The sequence below is a fragment of the Columba livia genome, chromosome 6 (genome assembly GCF_036013475.1).
Source record: "Columba livia isolate bColLiv1 breed racing homer chromosome 6, bColLiv1.pat.W.v2, whole genome shotgun sequence".
NCBI classification, from domain to species: Eukaryota; Metazoa; Chordata; class Aves; order Columbiformes; family Columbidae; genus Columba; species Columba livia.
The window spans coordinates 30,408,875-30,426,523 of NC_088607.1; the positions used below are offsets into that span (position 1 = coordinate 30,408,875).

General features: G+C 35.7%; 1 protein-coding gene across 12 annotated transcripts in view; it reads left to right on the plus strand.

Annotated features, from left to right (window-relative positions):
* GRID1 (glutamate ionotropic receptor delta type subunit 1) overlaps window positions 1-17,649 on the plus strand; it is a 564,590-nt gene that overhangs the window by 459,762 nt on the left and 87,179 nt on the right. For all 12 annotated transcript variants that reach the window (XM_065067788.1, XM_021297291.2, XM_065067780.1 and 9 more), the window contains 2 exons: window positions 4,230-4,391; window positions 5,705-5,824. In XM_065067788.1, the coding sequence (XP_064923860.1) occupies window positions 4,230-4,391; window positions 5,705-5,824 (282 nt within the window). The remainder of the gene's footprint in view (window positions 1-4,229; window positions 4,392-5,704; window positions 5,825-17,649) is intronic.

A 17,649-nucleotide genomic window follows, 5' to 3' on the forward strand; every position in this document is an offset into this window, starting at 1 on the left:
AGAGGAACTGAAAATTACTGTTGCATCCTCCAAACAGAATAGAAATGAAACACACTGTTCTGATAGAGGAATTTTGTTATATGGAGAGGAATCCTTGCAGACAGATAGATGTCCTTCCCTCCTCCATTCCCCCTGTGAATATATAAACAGGGGAAATAAGAAATGCTCCAGAGCCTGGAAAACCTGAAGTAGCCAAGTACACTGCCTTATTTTTATTTCTCTCTTGCTTTGCTATCATTTCTGAATGTTGTCTGAAGACTAATTTTTAAATTTAGTATTTTCTCACGCTTCTGAGAGCACTGATGGAAACAGAGTCTAGTTGATCCCTGGGGTATCTCACAAACTCCCTTTGAGGGGTTGTGTTTTTATTCACAGAGAGTTTGCTAGTTAGCTGAGACTTAAAATGTGTGCAGTTGCAGTAATAAGTGTATACAGGCTTTCCCTGCTGAAGCCTTTTTTTTTTTTTTCCCAGCACTGCTATTCTGGAGGTTACAGTAAACTCGTGTTGCACATACAATCTAGTACATATAAAGAGATTTTGCTGTATTAAAAGGAATATCAGAGAAAATAAAGGTAATCATTATAGCCCTGTGTTTACTCTGAGATTGGGCCATGATTTCTGTGTCTTGTTTTAAGTATCATTTTTTCCTGCAAGAAAATATGTAGATGGTAATGAATTCAGGTAGAAAGTGAATATGATTTTGAGAAGAGCATATTTGAGGTATTTAAGCATTCTTATTTTTCTACCTCAGAAAGGAATTAGGAAAAAAGAAGCAAAAAGTGTCCCTCACAGTAATTTAATGATATATCTTAGTGTAGGTGTTGAAAGAATCAACTGTTCAGCTACACTCACAACACTACTGGGGCATCAGATTGGACCTGCTTCCATAATTCTGTTTTCTAGCACAGAGCTAGTTCCCATTTGGTATTAGGCAAAGACATTCAATCTATACTGCTGCGGATGTTCAGGAGCTGGGTTCTGCTCTGCACACTGTGAAGGATCAAATTGACATTATTTTCTAAGTTATCAGGATAATTTTGGTTGTTCTTTATTATTTTTTTGCACTTCAAAGAAGTGACTCAACTTAGAGGACTACCAAAACAATACTATCATGTGAACATCGTGCCTTCTTGGTTTAAATAAACACACTGTTTACAAGCTGAATTTTGATCACTGTGCAAAACCAAATTCTTTGAGTTATGCTTCGTAAGTTTTAAAGGGTTCTGCCTTTAATAGGGTGGACTTCTACACTTTGTGTTAATTTATGAATTAACTAACAAATTGAACAAATATATATTTTTTTAATGTTCCAAATCTAGCCTTTGTTGTGGAGGTTTTGTGGTTTTGTTTTGTTTTGGTTTACATATTTTCTGTTCTGAAAGAGAAATGTTGATCGTGTGAATGAAATTCAACTTACTCTTCCATAGGATATTGAATCTTCAGGAAGTAGGGGCTAAAAAAAGGGGTAAAAGGTAGTAATGCATCTATGTCATTTTTATGGGAGTAAATATATGGACGTATGATTATATGAAAAAAGGAATTTTGCTGATTAGAAAGTACTATATACTAATTTCTTGGGCAAGACTTGCAGTAGAAAAGAACTGGAGTGACAAAATGCAAACGGTGAAGTGTGTACAAGATGTGCAGAATAGCCTTTCCATGGCAAGAAATAACTTGTTGTGTTCTCTGTAACATTTTCTTCTGCCTTGGTACAAATCTCCAGATGTACGACAGAAGGGCCTAAGTAGGAAACTGTTTCTTGCTGTCACTCAGTTTATATCATTCTTCTAAAAGACAAAAATGAAACAATATTAATACAAAATTAATTCTGGATCTAACTGAAATTTGTGGATTTTGGTGGTAAATAAATGACTACTTTGTTTTGCTGTACACCATGGGGTAATTTGAGTTGGATGCATGGTCGTGTAAACTAAGATCCTCAAAAGCAGTTCTCTCAAGCTTTCCGTCCATTACCTGTGCAGAACTGTGGCTGTTTCTCTAGGATCATAGAAAGTAGGAAGCGAGAAATAAAGCAGAGTACCCAAGTACATCTTACATTTTGGCACAGGGATGTCTGCTAGCAAACCAAGAAAACTGTTTCTTCGGGAAACGAGGCTGCAGTTTTCCAGAACTGAAAAAGAGCAGTGCCAAACTGAAAAAATACAAAGTATTTCTGATTTCTGGCTGTTCCAAGGTAACAGACAGTGAGTTGTCAGTTAAAAGTGAGGGTATAAAATAAAATTTAATGGGGAGAGAAAAGAATCATGAGCGCACGTGAAAAACATGTTTCCTTATGTAGGTAAAATCTACTTCAAAGCAAATGGTTTTGTGGTGTATGATTTGGGTGGTTTATTTATTTTTTTTTTTTGGGGGGGGTGTTTTTTGTTTTTGTTTTTTGTTTTTGTTTTGGTTTTTTTTTGTACTGAGTAGCTTAACACAGAAGAGGAAAAGCACCCCATTGAATAATAAGGATTTGTTTGGTTGTACTATTTGAAAATTGTTTGGAAAATATCTGCAGAGTATGGGCACAAATGCAACTGAGCAGAAAGACACTTATTTGCTGTGGATCTTATGAAGTCTTTAATTACTGACTTTTCCTAAAAAGAGAGGAAATCTGAAAAGCAGCTGCTTTGGAAACTCATTTAAAAGGAAATGTATTAACTGGATAAAATAGCAGATACAGGGAATATGGACTGCTTTGTCGGGAAAGCTAGAAAGAAAAGAAGTGAAAGAAGATGCCAATACTAGATGGAAGATATTGTCAGTCATAGTAGTCATAGGCAGTCATGGGTTTTGCATTGTTTTTTGCATGAAGATAACTTTCTATTTTCAGTCACTTAAATCAGTGGATATACTCAACCTCTTTTTTGTGTTTTGTTTTTTTTTTTTCTTCCTATTTGATTATTTCAAAGTGAATTTTTGTTTAGATATATTTTGTTCAGATTTATGTATACTAGAAGATTTTTCAAAGTACCTAGGTTCTCAGTGTATTACAAACTCCAGATTATGGAAGATTAAATATTCTGTTTCTGAAGATTAGGATTTTAATATATCAGAAATTTACTTGGAGCTACTGATGCAACAATAATATATAGTTAAGCTTTTACAGCTGAGTGACATTCTGCTAGAAAGTATGCAGTTGCATTAACTTGCATAGGTAGCCCCTTCCTGGTCTCCAGGCACCTTCTTCTATGGTGAATTGAGAAATCCAAATGATAAATAACAAATTAATGGATCACCATGAGTAAAGCCTTCAGCTAGGAGAATACATTTTTAATAATGATAAAAGCCGTATCTGGCAACTGACGTTAACCGGAGATTTGAATTTAGTAAAGAATAAATCAATACCCCTGAATCTCTGCCTAGATTTGAACAAGAGTGCATGTAAACTCTGGAAGCAGGTGGAGAGTATCTTCTTTATTTTTTTCAATCACTTCTCTCAGCCAACTTTCACTGCTAAAGTTTTACCACTTGCAGTGGATACCACTGCATGTCGAAGATCTGATCTTGTATTGGTGGCCATGTCTTGCTTTTAAAAAATGAAATGCACAGCTGAGCATAACTAGTGCAGTGTTCTTACTACAGTCTTTGTTAATTATTTGTTCCCTTTATCTTTCACATAAATTGAAGAATAAGGGGGCTAAAATCAATAGCTCCAGAGAAGGTAGAAGAGTAACCAGTTTCCTGTATTTTTGGTGGAAAGAGATGATAAAGCCTATATAATACTGTCATTTATCTTCCCTCTGTTCTAAACAGTTGCATTAGCGTCATGTTTTCTGTGCCAGAAATTACCAAGGAGATTGCTCAATTGAAGAAAATAAAATAAGAAGTTAATTCCATTCTCTCTTTTTCTCATTGCTGAAAGGACTGAAAAAGTAGCAATCGTGGTCTTTCATTGATAGAAATCTATATTCCTTCTATAGCTTGTGTTTGTTTGAACTGTGGTCTCTTACATCTTTACAGCGCTGCATTGCAGTGGTGGTTAATGCACAGGCAATGTAAGTGTGTCAGAGTCCCTTGGCCAGAATGGCCAAGCAGGAAAGGTGGCAGTGAGCACTGGTATGGTCTGAATTGCATTGACTGTTGAAGATGTCAAACATACCCAGATTTTCAATTTTAGTCATGTCTTCTTCTATTTTTATTTTTCTTTTTTGATTGATGGCTTTTACAGTTTCTTCAAAATTATGCTCAAATAAACCAGGAGGCTCATTCTTATTATTTTTTGCAGGTTTCCAACCTGTACCTGTATGACAGTGTGCTCATGCTGGCCAATGCTTTCCACAGAAAACTGGAGGACAGGAAGTGGCACAGCATGGCAAGTCTGAACTGCATGAGGAAATCCACCAAACCTTGGAATGGAGGACGATCCATGCTAGAGACTATTAAGAAGGTGAGAATAAACAAACCACAGTTGTGTGACCAATTGAAAGAGTTGCCCCATTTCTACTTGAGATTAGCTTTTGAAGAGGTTTTTGACCTCTATTCAACTTTTCTTTGATTTATTACAAGCAATTGATTTACAACTACCAGGAATGATCTGCAGCTGTTTAAACAAGCAAATGACTTATTACAAACAACACACACTGCAGTGTTGCTCCAGTGGTGTGTGTTCTACTTCCGTTGTTCTCATAGCTACCTTCTGCAGAGATAGTGTGATTAGGAATAGTCATACAAATTGTTGTGTGCATGCATCATCATCATTTCCCCAAGAGAAGAACTTAAGGAGCTTGAGAGGCCAACGGATGGTAAGGTTTAAGTAAATGTTCCATTTACTGCAGCTCAACTAACTTCATAACTTAGCTGAGCGTTGGTGAGGGTCTATTTGTGTACTGTAGCCCAGAGCCAAGGGATCTGGTTTAGCTAAGTTGTCACTAACAGTGATGCTGTCTTACAGCATGTTGAGTTACTCGGTTATGGACAGTATTGTGGCTTTGCAGATGCATGATAACCTCTTGATGAAATTTATTTGATCACAAATATTATTTGAAAAAATACTCATTTTTATTTATTATACTAACTTTAGCAATTATTGGAGAAAAACAAAACAAAACCCACAAAACAACCTGTTTTCCCACATATATTGGTGAAATGGTTTTCCTCTAGTAAATTGATGCAATTTGATCAAGTTTTATGTTATGCACAGACCAGTCCTAATGACAACATTCTTTGTTGCTAAAATGATTCAAACTTTAGTGTAATTTCAAGTTTCTTTGCTAGAAACCCAAAATCAAACTCCATGATACTTTCAAAGACAAGTTTTAATAGTACTTAAAATTTTATCTTTTCATTATGCCTCTTTTGGGAGCACAGCAGGCATACTCTTTCTTTTGGACTTGGAGTTCATGCCTTTGTGTTTAACCTCAGAACTGAACCTGCTGCCCTGAGTTACACTGAAAGGGCTCTTGTCTCATGGTCCACCAAGGTCCTTCCTTCTCCTTTCCTTTGGGGTTTGTCTCTGTGAATGATAAGACCTGATGGCTTTTTTACACAATATACAGTGAATGTGTTAGTGCTAAAGTAATTTTCTCAACTGAAAAGTCTTTTGTCTGATGCTATGTTTGAGCTATTGAAAAATATTGTAATTGCCACATGTAAGTTCACTGTAAACATTTTCAAACCAGATTTAGCACACCTTTAATAAAAAGGAGTGCTTATAAAGACAAATCTGTTCTATTTTAAAATTTCTGAAACTTATTTCCTTAGGGCCATATAACTGGGCTTACTGGTGTTATGGAGTTCAGAGAAGATGGCGCCAACCCCTATGTTCAATTTGAAATACTGGGCACTAGCTACAGCGAAACTTTTGGCAAAGATGTGCGGAGGGTAAAGACATGATGCTTCTTTCTCTCTTGTTTTCCTCTAAATAACATGCATTCTACTTCAAAGGAGAAAATGTTATTCATTAAGAATGAATTAGTGCTACGCTGCAGAAGAAATTTACTATATGAGAAATATTTTTAAATATCTTGCACACTTAAATCTTGAAAACTAGTTTTTTATTGGTAGGCAGGAGTCCTGCAAGTTGTTTCCAAAAGTGTAGTAATGATGCAGTGCCATAACAATACTGTGAACATAATAATGAAGACAGCACAATTCTTATATTCTATTCTATTGTTAATTAATATATAATTGATATAACTGGCACTTGTTTTACTAAGAAAACTAACTGAGAATATAAGTTGCCTAAACACACAGAGATGTTTCAAAGTATAGCAGCTGCAAGAAGTTGAGATAAATAAAAAAACTGTAGAGAAAATAACCTCCAAAATGGATGATGCTATCTTGTGTAAAGTAAAGATGACCTATCAATGGTGGCTGATGGAACAAGTACTGATGGAAATTAGAAGGCAGTCAAAGTGGTTCCATGGGGTTACTAAGATAATTTGTTATGGTCTGAGAAGGCTACCTGGGACTCATTCATGCAGATGGGATGGTCTGAAAATACCTGAAATTCTCAATTGAACAGTGAGGTTCTGATTGGAACCCAAGGTACAAAATGTCCCTAAACTGGTCAACAGATTGGTCAATACAGACATCACTGCTGTATGGTCAATGGGTTCTACATTAAGCAGAGCTGAACAAAGAGGATTTCATGAAGAGTTAAAATTTATGACATTTTCTGTTGTCATTTTACCATTGGTTTCTGTGTTCTGTTTTGATTTACCTGGATTACATGAATCTAAATGAAAACGAAGCAAAGAACTTGTGTTTACATTATCATCTTAAAAAGCTAAATCTGGGATTCACTGAGTTTAATTTGGTATGATGATTCTGGACATGGAGCCAAAGGCTTGCAATATTTATTAGAAATTTGACAGGAGGAAGAGAAGTGTTTGAAATGCATAAAGCTCCAGGAGATAAAATTGAAAAACCCTATGTTGACAAAAAATGTCTCTGAAGACTTCAGATCGTCTAGGCACACTCCCGTGTTGTAATGACCAGAAAGGGCTATTTCTCAGTCCACTTTCATCTCTAGAAGATTTCTACTGCAAATGAGGAAGTCTAAATTCCAAATACTACCTGAATGATGAAAAATGAACTTAATTTTTGAAACAACGTTGCCTATTTAATAAAACAGAGTTGGCTTAGGAGGCCTAGGAAGCAATTCTAGTTCATAAACAGAAGTATGCACCACATTTTATGCAGAAGTATGCAAAAGAGAAATATCCGGTGCCATGTGAGATGCTTTGGACTATCCTACTGTGTTCCCAGCTGGCACTACAGAAAAGCACGAATGTCTTGTCAGTACTGGTTACCCCTAGGACATGGATGCCATGGAGCATTTGAGTTTTGTTCCATTTTGCTACAGAATTCCCAAGTGACTTTGAGTAAGTCACATGATCACCTTATGTTTTGATTTACCTTTCAGTAAAATTGGCATGATTACTACTTAGAACAGGTTTGAGTCCTTACAGGGAAATGATGATGTGTCGAGTATCCTTTTTTTTTTTTTTCTACTATACATTTCAAATACAGCAACACATTTACAAAAGCTCTCACTTCAGTATGTGTAGCACACTGAATAAATTGAGATATAATCCAGATGGGTGGACATAGCTAAAATGTCACTCAAAAGGGACCACAAGGTAAAGAAGAAGGCAAAATTACTAAAATAGCTAAACTGATATACTGTTGATCACTTGACTCCTAATGTGCTACTTTGGCATTAGGTGGTGGATACAGGAAGGCTTAACTCTTTGGATGTTAAATGCAAAACATTATACAGTTCCCCAAATGAAAGTGAGTATCATTCTAAATGGGTAAAATGCTACTGGATGTGGAGTACTACTCTGAGCTAAAATAAGGTTCTGGAAATGATCTTTTTAGCTGAATATATAGGGAGAGTAAAGTCAGCAATATGCTAGAGAAATCTATAGAAGAACTTGTGATATTTCTTAGAGCAAGATTACCATAGAACTACTGGTATTCAATTATTTAGACAGCCTGACTTTTTATTATTGCAGCAAAAATATGTTACAGCTCAGAAGTACTTTTAAAAGCTCAGATAGTCATGCTTGTGTCATTTATATTACTTGAGTGAGAGATAAATTCTGATTTATTGTCAGTTGTTTCTATATCAGCATTTCTTCAGATTTAGCTGTGGAGGAACACATTTTTGGTGGAGAATGGAGGGCTCTTTCTGCATGGTTTTCTTTTCCTCTGTATGGGTAGCATCTGTATATGTTTATCCCTGCCCTGTCCCTACAAAAAAACCTTGCACTTTGGATCTGTGACAGGGCAAGGCAAAAGTGTATAACATTGAGCGCTGAGCCTTAGAGGCTTAACAAAAAGTTAGGGGACTTTTAATACTCAACATCCTTCTAAAAATTTTTTGGGGATCATTTCCACCAGAAAGACTCCTAGGGAAGATGTCCAGGATAGTAACCCAAAGATGTCAGGAATTTTAAGGGCCTTCCTGTAGAGGTGTCCTGACTCTTCCCAGTTGCCCTGAGAGCTTGTCTTTCTGCAGACAATTGTTCCTTCCACTTGCTGTGACTGAGTTAGGAGAGCAAGTAAATATATGTATTTGCTTGCTTTAGTATACCTTCTCCTTTATTCCATAAGTCTAACAGCATATTTTTGTGGTAAAGGCTGATAGTGGCTTTTCTGTATTTTGTTTGTGTAGTTTTTCTTTTTTTTGTTTGGGTTTGCTGTAGTGAAAAGGAAACTTCAGAAAGTACTCTAATTTCTTTGGTTTAAGCATGAATGAACAGAGTATGTCCCTTAACTTATACCACCTTACTTTACAAAAGGCTCAGGTGATTGTGTTCTATCGACTGTGTGCATGTGGAGGCTGAGAAAGCATGGTGTATTCATGCTTAAAAAAGAGATCAGTGTGGTGGCTTATCAGGGCATTTGAAAGTTGAAGGGCAAGATTGTCAGAGAAACTGAAAAGGCTTAAGTGGCTAGTGCTTGACGATTGCCGGTAGGGTTTATGTTCCTAATGTCTGTAAACACCTTGTAAAATAGCAACCTGCATAGCTGTATATTTGAAAAAAAAAAAACAAACAATAAAAATAAAAAGAAAAAGAAAAGAGAAAAGGATATAAAGAGATAAGGGAACTGTAAAACATATAAAAAGGAACAGAATCAATGAAAAAGAAACTTAAATAGCTGAGGCTGCACTAGTGTTTTAAACTAAATGAAATTTGAGTGAAAGAAAGAATGAATCACAGAGGAAGCATAACTTGGAAAAACGACAAAAAGTGAAAAAGTGGTGTAAAGTGTTCAGGTGAAACATATGGGAAGAATGATATTAATATCCTATTATGTTCAAAACCCTTTGGTATTTGCATTTTTAACAGATAAAAACCACTTTCTTCTCATTTTGCCTCTTTTGTCCACTTCCCATGCTAAGGATGTGGGCATCAAATTCAGCATCGATCTTAATTGCTGTAGTTGCTGGATTATTTATCATCAAATGTTCTTGCTCCGATTTAGAGTTACCAACATGCATTTTTTTTCCTTTTTTTTTTTCCTCATTTTTAAGTTCTTATTTATTAGTCTTTTATTAATTTACTCTTTTTTTTTTTTTTTTTTTTTTCCTACATGGATGTGTAAAGCCTCTCTTATATCTTTACATTTTTATGTCTTTTACCCTAAGCTTCCTGAGTCTTTGGTTCATTCCCAGCAGTGTAGAATATACCATAACAACTAACTGCCCTTCTAGGGATATGATTAGGTGTAGTGAGATAAAGTCTGTAAGGAGCTTTATGATTATCTTCATCCTGGCAGGAAGATCTTCTGTAAGCATGAAATATTGTTGTTATTTAGTTTATTTTATGACAGGGATCATATTTTTTATAAAGCAATCTGCAATTTTTTCTCAAGCTGGCTGTAATGAAGGCAGAATTTATGGTTTACACACATGCTGTATTTCATAAGAAACATTCTGTTCAAAATGATAACGTTTACCATTGGCTATTCATTTCTGTCAGTTAGTATGTTTTCATTTTTTTTAATTAGATTTTCTTGAAATATCATCTGCTTCTTAAACAATCACACTTATTTCCTCCAGCACTTCTGAGACATATTGCAGAAGTCACTGTAACTAGTTTTGCGATATGTTTCACACTTCTTGAAATCTGATTTTTGAAGTCTGATACAGTGCTTTCATTGGGATTGTTACTTTTAGACAGAATCTCGTCATTATCATAATGAGAAATCCTGTACTGCTTATTAATTTAAAAAAAAAAAAAGGAACTGTATTTGTATGGTTCTGCAGTATTAAGTGCTTTCATTTGCAAGAAAATTGCCAAGACAGATCATATGCCACTAAAATATGTATATTGAAGAGAACTATCTTAGGTAGTTACTACTGTAGTTGAATCAGTTTTATTCCTATGGAAAAATACATAACTAAATTGCTTGAGTTTAGCTGTAAAGCAGATGCGTGCCTCCTGTTAGAACACTTCATAAATGTGCACTTGGGTATAGCAATTCAGTTAATATGTGTCGGCAAAGTATCTTTCAGCTGAAATCTAAGACTGAAGTCTTGGCTACTTGTGAACACCAAACATCCCGTGTTACCTTGCGAAGGGAAGGGCTAATAGTCTTCTCATTCTGGGTAAAATACAATTTCCAGATATTTACATTTGGTTTCCCTTTCTCTTTCTACTTGGGTTGATTGAGTGTTACGGTAGAATAATTTTCAAGGAGAGTATTGCAATTAATCCTGTAAATACATTGTGTCAAGCTCAAGAAAAATCTGAAGTATTTTACTCGAAATAATAAGCCTTCTTCATTTTTTAGTTGTAATTTTCTGTACAAGATGGAGGTGAGGAGTAAAGATTAATACATTCCTTGCAAATTCCGTAAGTTAAATTATTAATGGTGAAAAGTACAGCTGAATATATAGCAAATTGCTATGATCCATTTTTATACTACAGAGGAATACCAGAGAAGAACCTGTGGAGTATTTTTCTGAAATGAAGTGCTGCCCCTGTTTGCCCAAGTTCTGCAAATTGTTGTTTTGGAGATTTTTGTATTTGAAATATTTTATGTTCTGTATTATTTAATTTTAGAATTATAGCTGAATTTTTACACTCACTAACTGAAAAGTAGGTAGCAAGCTTAGAAATTAATTTTTTGTTGCAAATATGTGATATGTAGTTCTTTCAAAGTTTGTTTTTTCAATTTTTATGTTTTTGGAAAACACTGCTAATGGGTCCCGTGCTTTTGTGGAAACTGTTAATTGTGTTTGCAAACGCAAAATGCTGTATGTATTTGCAAATTATACCAGGGTCAACCCCAAGTAAAAGGGATGTCTTGCAAATTTCGGTTGGAATTCCTCCAAGCATAAGATCATGCTGGTCTTCTCCTTTGGAAGACTGTTCAGCTGTTTATATGACATTTTCACAGCATGAAGCTTGAGGCTAGAATTTTAAAAGGAGCTGTATCTGAATTACGAGCGGGGCCAGGATACCCACAGCAATTAGGGTGCTGCCGAAGTTTCCACAGCCCACATGCACTACTGCCTATATGTTTAGAAATTCTGTTTAATTCTTAATTCATATACTATGTCATACTTACTAGCTTATAATAAATCTTGAGTATAACATTCTTCTTTTCTAACACGTATGCAATATCGCATAGAATTGTGCTGTTAAAATCAGTCTTCTAAAACCAGTTACATGTTTAACTATGGACTTTTCATCAAGCTCCTGTAATTTATTATTAGATCCAAGGAGAGTATTCAGAATGGGGTGAAGAATGGGGTGATCTGTAGCTCAGATCATGAAGAATTCCATGCTCAAGTATGCACACTGTGGAGAAAAATGTATTTCCATAGGGAAACAGGTCAAGATCTTCTGAGCTTAACACCAAAGAAAATAGAAAGTATTCGAAAAAAGCTCCACAAATTCTTTTTACCTTTTTGGAAATCCAAAGACAGAGATTATCTGCTATTCTCTTTTGCACAGAATCAATCTTGAACAAAGGCAATAAGCCCACTGCTTCAGAAAGAAAGACAGTGTGTGTATATATATATATATATATATATTTAATTTCCTGCCCTAAGAAATATCTTTGAATCGCGATTATTGTCTAAAAATCACACTAGAAGAACTTTCTGTTGAATGTCGGAATAACTTTTTTAGCATAATGTCTGTTTAGAAAAATCACTTTGAAAGATATTAATGATAATGCCAAAATACAAGCTCATCTTGGCTTTCATAAGTAAATAGACTAAGGAGTTTTAACATCTCTTTGTTCGTAGTGTGATTTCAGTGTCGAGGACAATTGCAAGGACTGTATGTTGACGAAGACCATGCACAGTTTCCTTTCTGTAGTGTTTGAAGTGCATTTATATCTTGTAATCATTCTCGTCTTATATCATTTGGTAAACTACAAATAGATGTAGGTGCCAAGTATAGGTTATGAAGTAATTTATTTCATCAGTAATTTTAAAATCCAGGATAACTATGTTGTCTTCATCCGTATATTGTTCTGATATATTGTGTCAGAAACTGGATGTTCAAATACAGGTAGTTAAGATATTTGGTCATGTTACAACACAGTTTTGTTAAGAAAAAAAGACTAAATTATTTGGTTTAGTCCTATTAAAATAGACAACACAAACAGAAGTTTTTTAAAAATTGCCCTACTATTTTTGCTTTTATTTTTGCTATTTCTTGCCAGATATTACTGTATACTAGTAAACACTTTCACATGCAGATTTTCAAATGCAAGTTTAATGACAGGATGGCAACTGATCAGCCCAAATGTTGGAAATTAGGAACTTCCGTGTCACAGGTGCCACCAACTATCTGACTCGCTTTGGCTTGGTTCCTTAATTCCATTATAATTAAAAACATAACAACCTTAGTTTTTTAACTTACTCTTCTGGAAATACACATGCAAAAGGGCATCAGAGTTCTGATTAAACCTCTTTGACCGTATTGCCTAATTCACTGAAACTGTACTTGGCAGAGATTGCTTGCTGGTGTTCCAGTTTCTGGCAGAACTGCCTTGAAATTGGGGACTTTCTGTTTTCAGACCACACAGAAAACACTCAGTTTTACCTTAAAATAGCTACAATCTATAATCAACGTGATCCTGTGTCAAAGAAAGAACTCTAAGATATGCGTGGTCCAGTATCACAGTATTTCTTGCTATAGGAGTAAATGTGTTTATACACTTGGGTAAAATACACAGATGTCACAAAATAAAACTTGTTTTCCATTTTGAGACAACATCCTTTTACTGGAATGGGCATAGCTAAGAACTCTAAAAATTGAATATTCTTTCTGAGTGTGACATTTATGTGATAGGCTAACAGAGTATAACTGATCTCCCCCGCAATATGATTGCTAACAGGATATAATTTTAAATTGTATGTTGGCAACAAAATAGATTTCTTTAAGCAATATATAGTAATATATACATATATGTTAAGTATTTTCTACCAAAAATGAGGTGTATGAGCAGAGCACAATAATAATTAAAAATATTGACACTGTTTAAAAAGTCAATTGTCAATATGTTGCCATAGGCTGAAATAGCTATTAAATGCAACAACAGATTTGAATTCCACTTAGATCCAAGGGGAAAAAAACACTTCCAACAAGACAAAACCGCTAAATACTGAAACTCACTGGAATCCACTTTTGATGGAGATTTTTTGGAATGGTTTACACAGGTTGAATCCGTCACATGAATCACCCTGTTTACCCTAGGAAGCCATGCCCTAGCTATTTTAAGTGAAAAATGTAATTGACACTAGACTGAATGGAAAATGGGATAGAAGTGATTTTTTAGGAGGCTGGATTCCAGGTCATGCAGAGCTTAAAAAAATGTTAATAACTTGAAATTACACCTGGATCTGAAATGATGAGTAGAGCATGACAAAGAAGAGGTGTACTGTGGTGATGGTGACCATGCATGCAGTTTTTACTTCACCAAGATATGGGCAGGATCAGAAAGCCTCCTGTTAGCACAGTGTAAAGCAGGCAGAGCGTCACGAAGAAGAGTTGAAGCCTGGTATCTTAAGTGATTGAATCCTCTTTGCAGTCAAAATTCTCTTGTGAACAGTTACATACCTCTGATGAAATTAAATTGCAAGTTACAGAAACATCTTACTGCATGCCTGAAGCCTATTGGGTTTTTATAAATAGAATCGTCCAAACATAAAGCATGCAGGATGCCAATATTCTGCCTATGAATTTAAGACCATGGAGAACTTAGTGATGTAACTCTCTTTCATTATTAACTTTTGTACTGTGCTTTGAGATCATCGGATGAAGGATGCTATGTATGATCATGTAATTCTTCAAATGCATAAAGCAAATCTCTTTGCAACTGAGTACTTCTTTAATTCAGTAAAAGAGCTTCAGCCTGCCAATGCCTACTTCACTCGCAACAATTTATTTTCTATGAAAAGGTAAGTTACAAAGCCCCGTGGAGTTTATTGATGAGGTCTAATGAGGTCTAAAGAAGTTGCAGATATTGGGCTTTGTTGGAAAGCAGACATAATGAAGAATTAAAAAATAATCTGTTATAGTGGAGGAGTTAAAGAGGAATGTGCTGCTGCTCATTAGTGACTGAAGCCAGATACAGGAAAAGGAACTTAGGAAACTTTAGGAAAAGAAACAGCATGAAAACAGTTGAATCTGACACCAGTTATTTGCTTTAAATATGCTTGCCAAGGTCAGTTCCCCTGAATATGACAACTAAGGAGAAGAAAGGAGGCTTGCTTACTTACAGCAGTAAATTATTCTCTATTATAACACCAACAAAAGGTCGCTTCTTGGTGCTTTACTCAGCACAGTGCTTGCACTTGTTCCCACTGTGTCTGAAATTTTGTGCCATCTTGCCTGGTCCTGTTCCTTCTCCCACCATCACAAAACTTGGAGAAAACAAGTGGGGAGGCAAATCCTTTCTCCTACAAGTGCTGTATTCTGGGGTCATGTGTCCATGGCTGTTTTGTGTTATATAGTTAACTAACAGACTGGTGATTTTCCCAACCTGTCAAGTGAACAGTTGGTTTCAGTGGGTTGATTGCTATATCACCCTGCATTGTTCATCGTAAAATCTCACATTCTTGCAATTTTATCCATTGGTAAAATTTGGTTGCAACGCTGTAAGAGAAGTAGATATGTTTCAAAATAGTTGAGATCATACCATCTAGGGACGTATGTGGTTGATATAAATTCTTGGACATTTGCTTTGTTTTGTTTTTAAGTAAGGGCTGTTGTCTAAACATAGACAAGATTGACAGTGTGCAAATACAGGTATTCTTTTGCAAAGCAGGCTATAAAGCTTTCCAAATACCCTGCTTGGGCAGATAGGCAACTGAAGGTATCAAGGCATGTAGTCCCTGGAGCCTCACCAGAAAGCAGTCCTAGACAAATACAAGAAATGGAGAGGGGAAAAAAAAAAAAGCTAATATCCAGTAACTAGAAGCATAGGTGATATTTAATACTATGAGAACATTTCAGTTTGAGTAGTTCTAGCACCCCATATAATTTTCTTAAAGCGTTATGTGCAATTCATTCTGCCATAAGATTAATAATACGCTAAGTTTTTAATGGATGCTTTGCCAGACTGCTGTCTGAGCTGTATTGAATCTAAACTGATCTCTCTCATTTTCTCTGCTCTCATTCAAGATCCCATTCAATACCAACCTACAAGGCTACTGTAGCTATTTACATTTCAGTAGCACCTGGAGGCTATGGTTTTGTTATACCAAGAGCTGCCCAGGTAGTTAACTGTATTATGATGGTGTAATGCATAAACCATGTGGATGTGTGTTCAGAAAACTACTATTGTAGTTTTGCCATCCTGACAGAAAAATGGTGTCAAAATCTAAGTTTTGAGAACAATTCAGTGTTGGGACTTCTCCAGGGTGTTTGCTAAGAGAGGGATAAATGATTTTGTGAACCTGGTGTAAGGTATGCTTTTCAGGCGAGGAATAACAAACACTGCTGCTCGTGGTTCAGACTCAAGGAGGGAGCAGCTCACTTCTGGAGTTGAATCTGAAATTTTGTCTTTCCTACTAAGCTTTAACTTAAATAATTGGGAGTAAAGCATTTCTTGATTGGTTTTCTGAGCTCACTCAGTAATGTTACAAGTTAATTTTATTAGAAATTTCAAAGAGAGATAAGTGTTGTTACTCCATGCTTTTGTTAGGGCAAGTCAGGGCGAAAGAGAGTACAACATATTTACTTTATGAGCACGAGGAAAATGCAGAGATTTTGCTATTATTTTTTGTTAATTCTGAGTGGTTTCTGAGCATTCAGAGGAGGACTTTTCCTCGATAGAATCACTGAAAGGACATTCAGCATCTAGAGCTTTTTTTTTTTTTTTCATTTGAACAAAAATAAGAACACAGTAATCAGTGAAGCAGAAAACACAGATTTGCTGGTTGAGCTGGCTTAAAATGAGTGAATCTGAATCTAGGGTATAGCCCACAGAGTCTGCTACTCTAGTGTGGCTCTCACCACGGAACATTTCAGTGGATTTCTTAATTAAAACAAAATGTCCAATCTTCTCTGCATCTCAAGATGAATCTTTTACGTCAGGAGCTTGCTCTCTGAGTTTGCTTCTCTTCCTCTCATGCATCCCCCAGTTTCAGCCTGGCTAAGTGGTCCTTACTTGTGTATTGTGTCCTGCACCCTGGAAGATCCTCTTTGTCAAGGACAGTCATTTGCCTCCATGGAAGCCACGATCTCCCCTGTTCTGCAAGTAATTCTGTCTGACCCTGGGTGCAATCTGGCTCTGAAAGATCAGTACCTTTCTCTGTGCTGCCTAACCACCAGATTTAGTAGAACACAACATATAGTCATACAGTGAACTGAGAGATTAAATATATGCCATTCATTCCACAAATCGATATGATGGAGTGGAATTCAAATCAATATTGGTTTTCTCTCTGTTTCTATATTGAATCCTGATGGAGGGTTTGGGCTAAGACAGATTAATTGTTCCAAGATCTATAACTATGTTATTTTAACTATGGTTTGATTTAATAAACAAGTAAGGAAAAAAAAATGCAAAAAAAACCCCTAATGTTAGATATTGGAAGAAGAAAGGGAGACATTTTCATATAGGTTTTCATTATTTATGTAGTATATTTCTGTAGATTTTGCCTGTGGGTTGTCTTACAAACTTCTGTGCATTATCAGTTCTACTATGTCAGACATGACTTACCACCTTCATAACATTTTATCGAAGATGACTCCTGTTGAATCTTTTTAATTATCTGTGATCTTTCACTATTTCTTCCATTCCCAAGATGCAGTGCAAAACATGCATTTATTGCCTACAATGAAGAAGAAGAAATGAAAAATATGGATTGAATTGCCTTTCACTAATATATTGAGATTTTGGTGAGAGTAAGATTTCATAAGGAAAGGAGTTCAGATTAGACTAGAGAGGTATTTTTTCAGAATTAATCAAAATTTTAAGGCATTAAGGAGTTTTGGCTTTAGAACAATTACTGCAATTATATTAGTTATTCAGTATGATTTATTATGATTTTTCATATTCACAAGGGAGAGCTTACCACAGTGCTTGTGCTCTGATTTAACAAGCATGCTGCAGGCAAAACATCTCTGTAGCAACCTCCTTTGTGCTTCAAGGTGGTACATTACCGAACCAGCCATGGGAACTGGGACACTCAACAAACATTCCAGCAAAGCACACAGTTT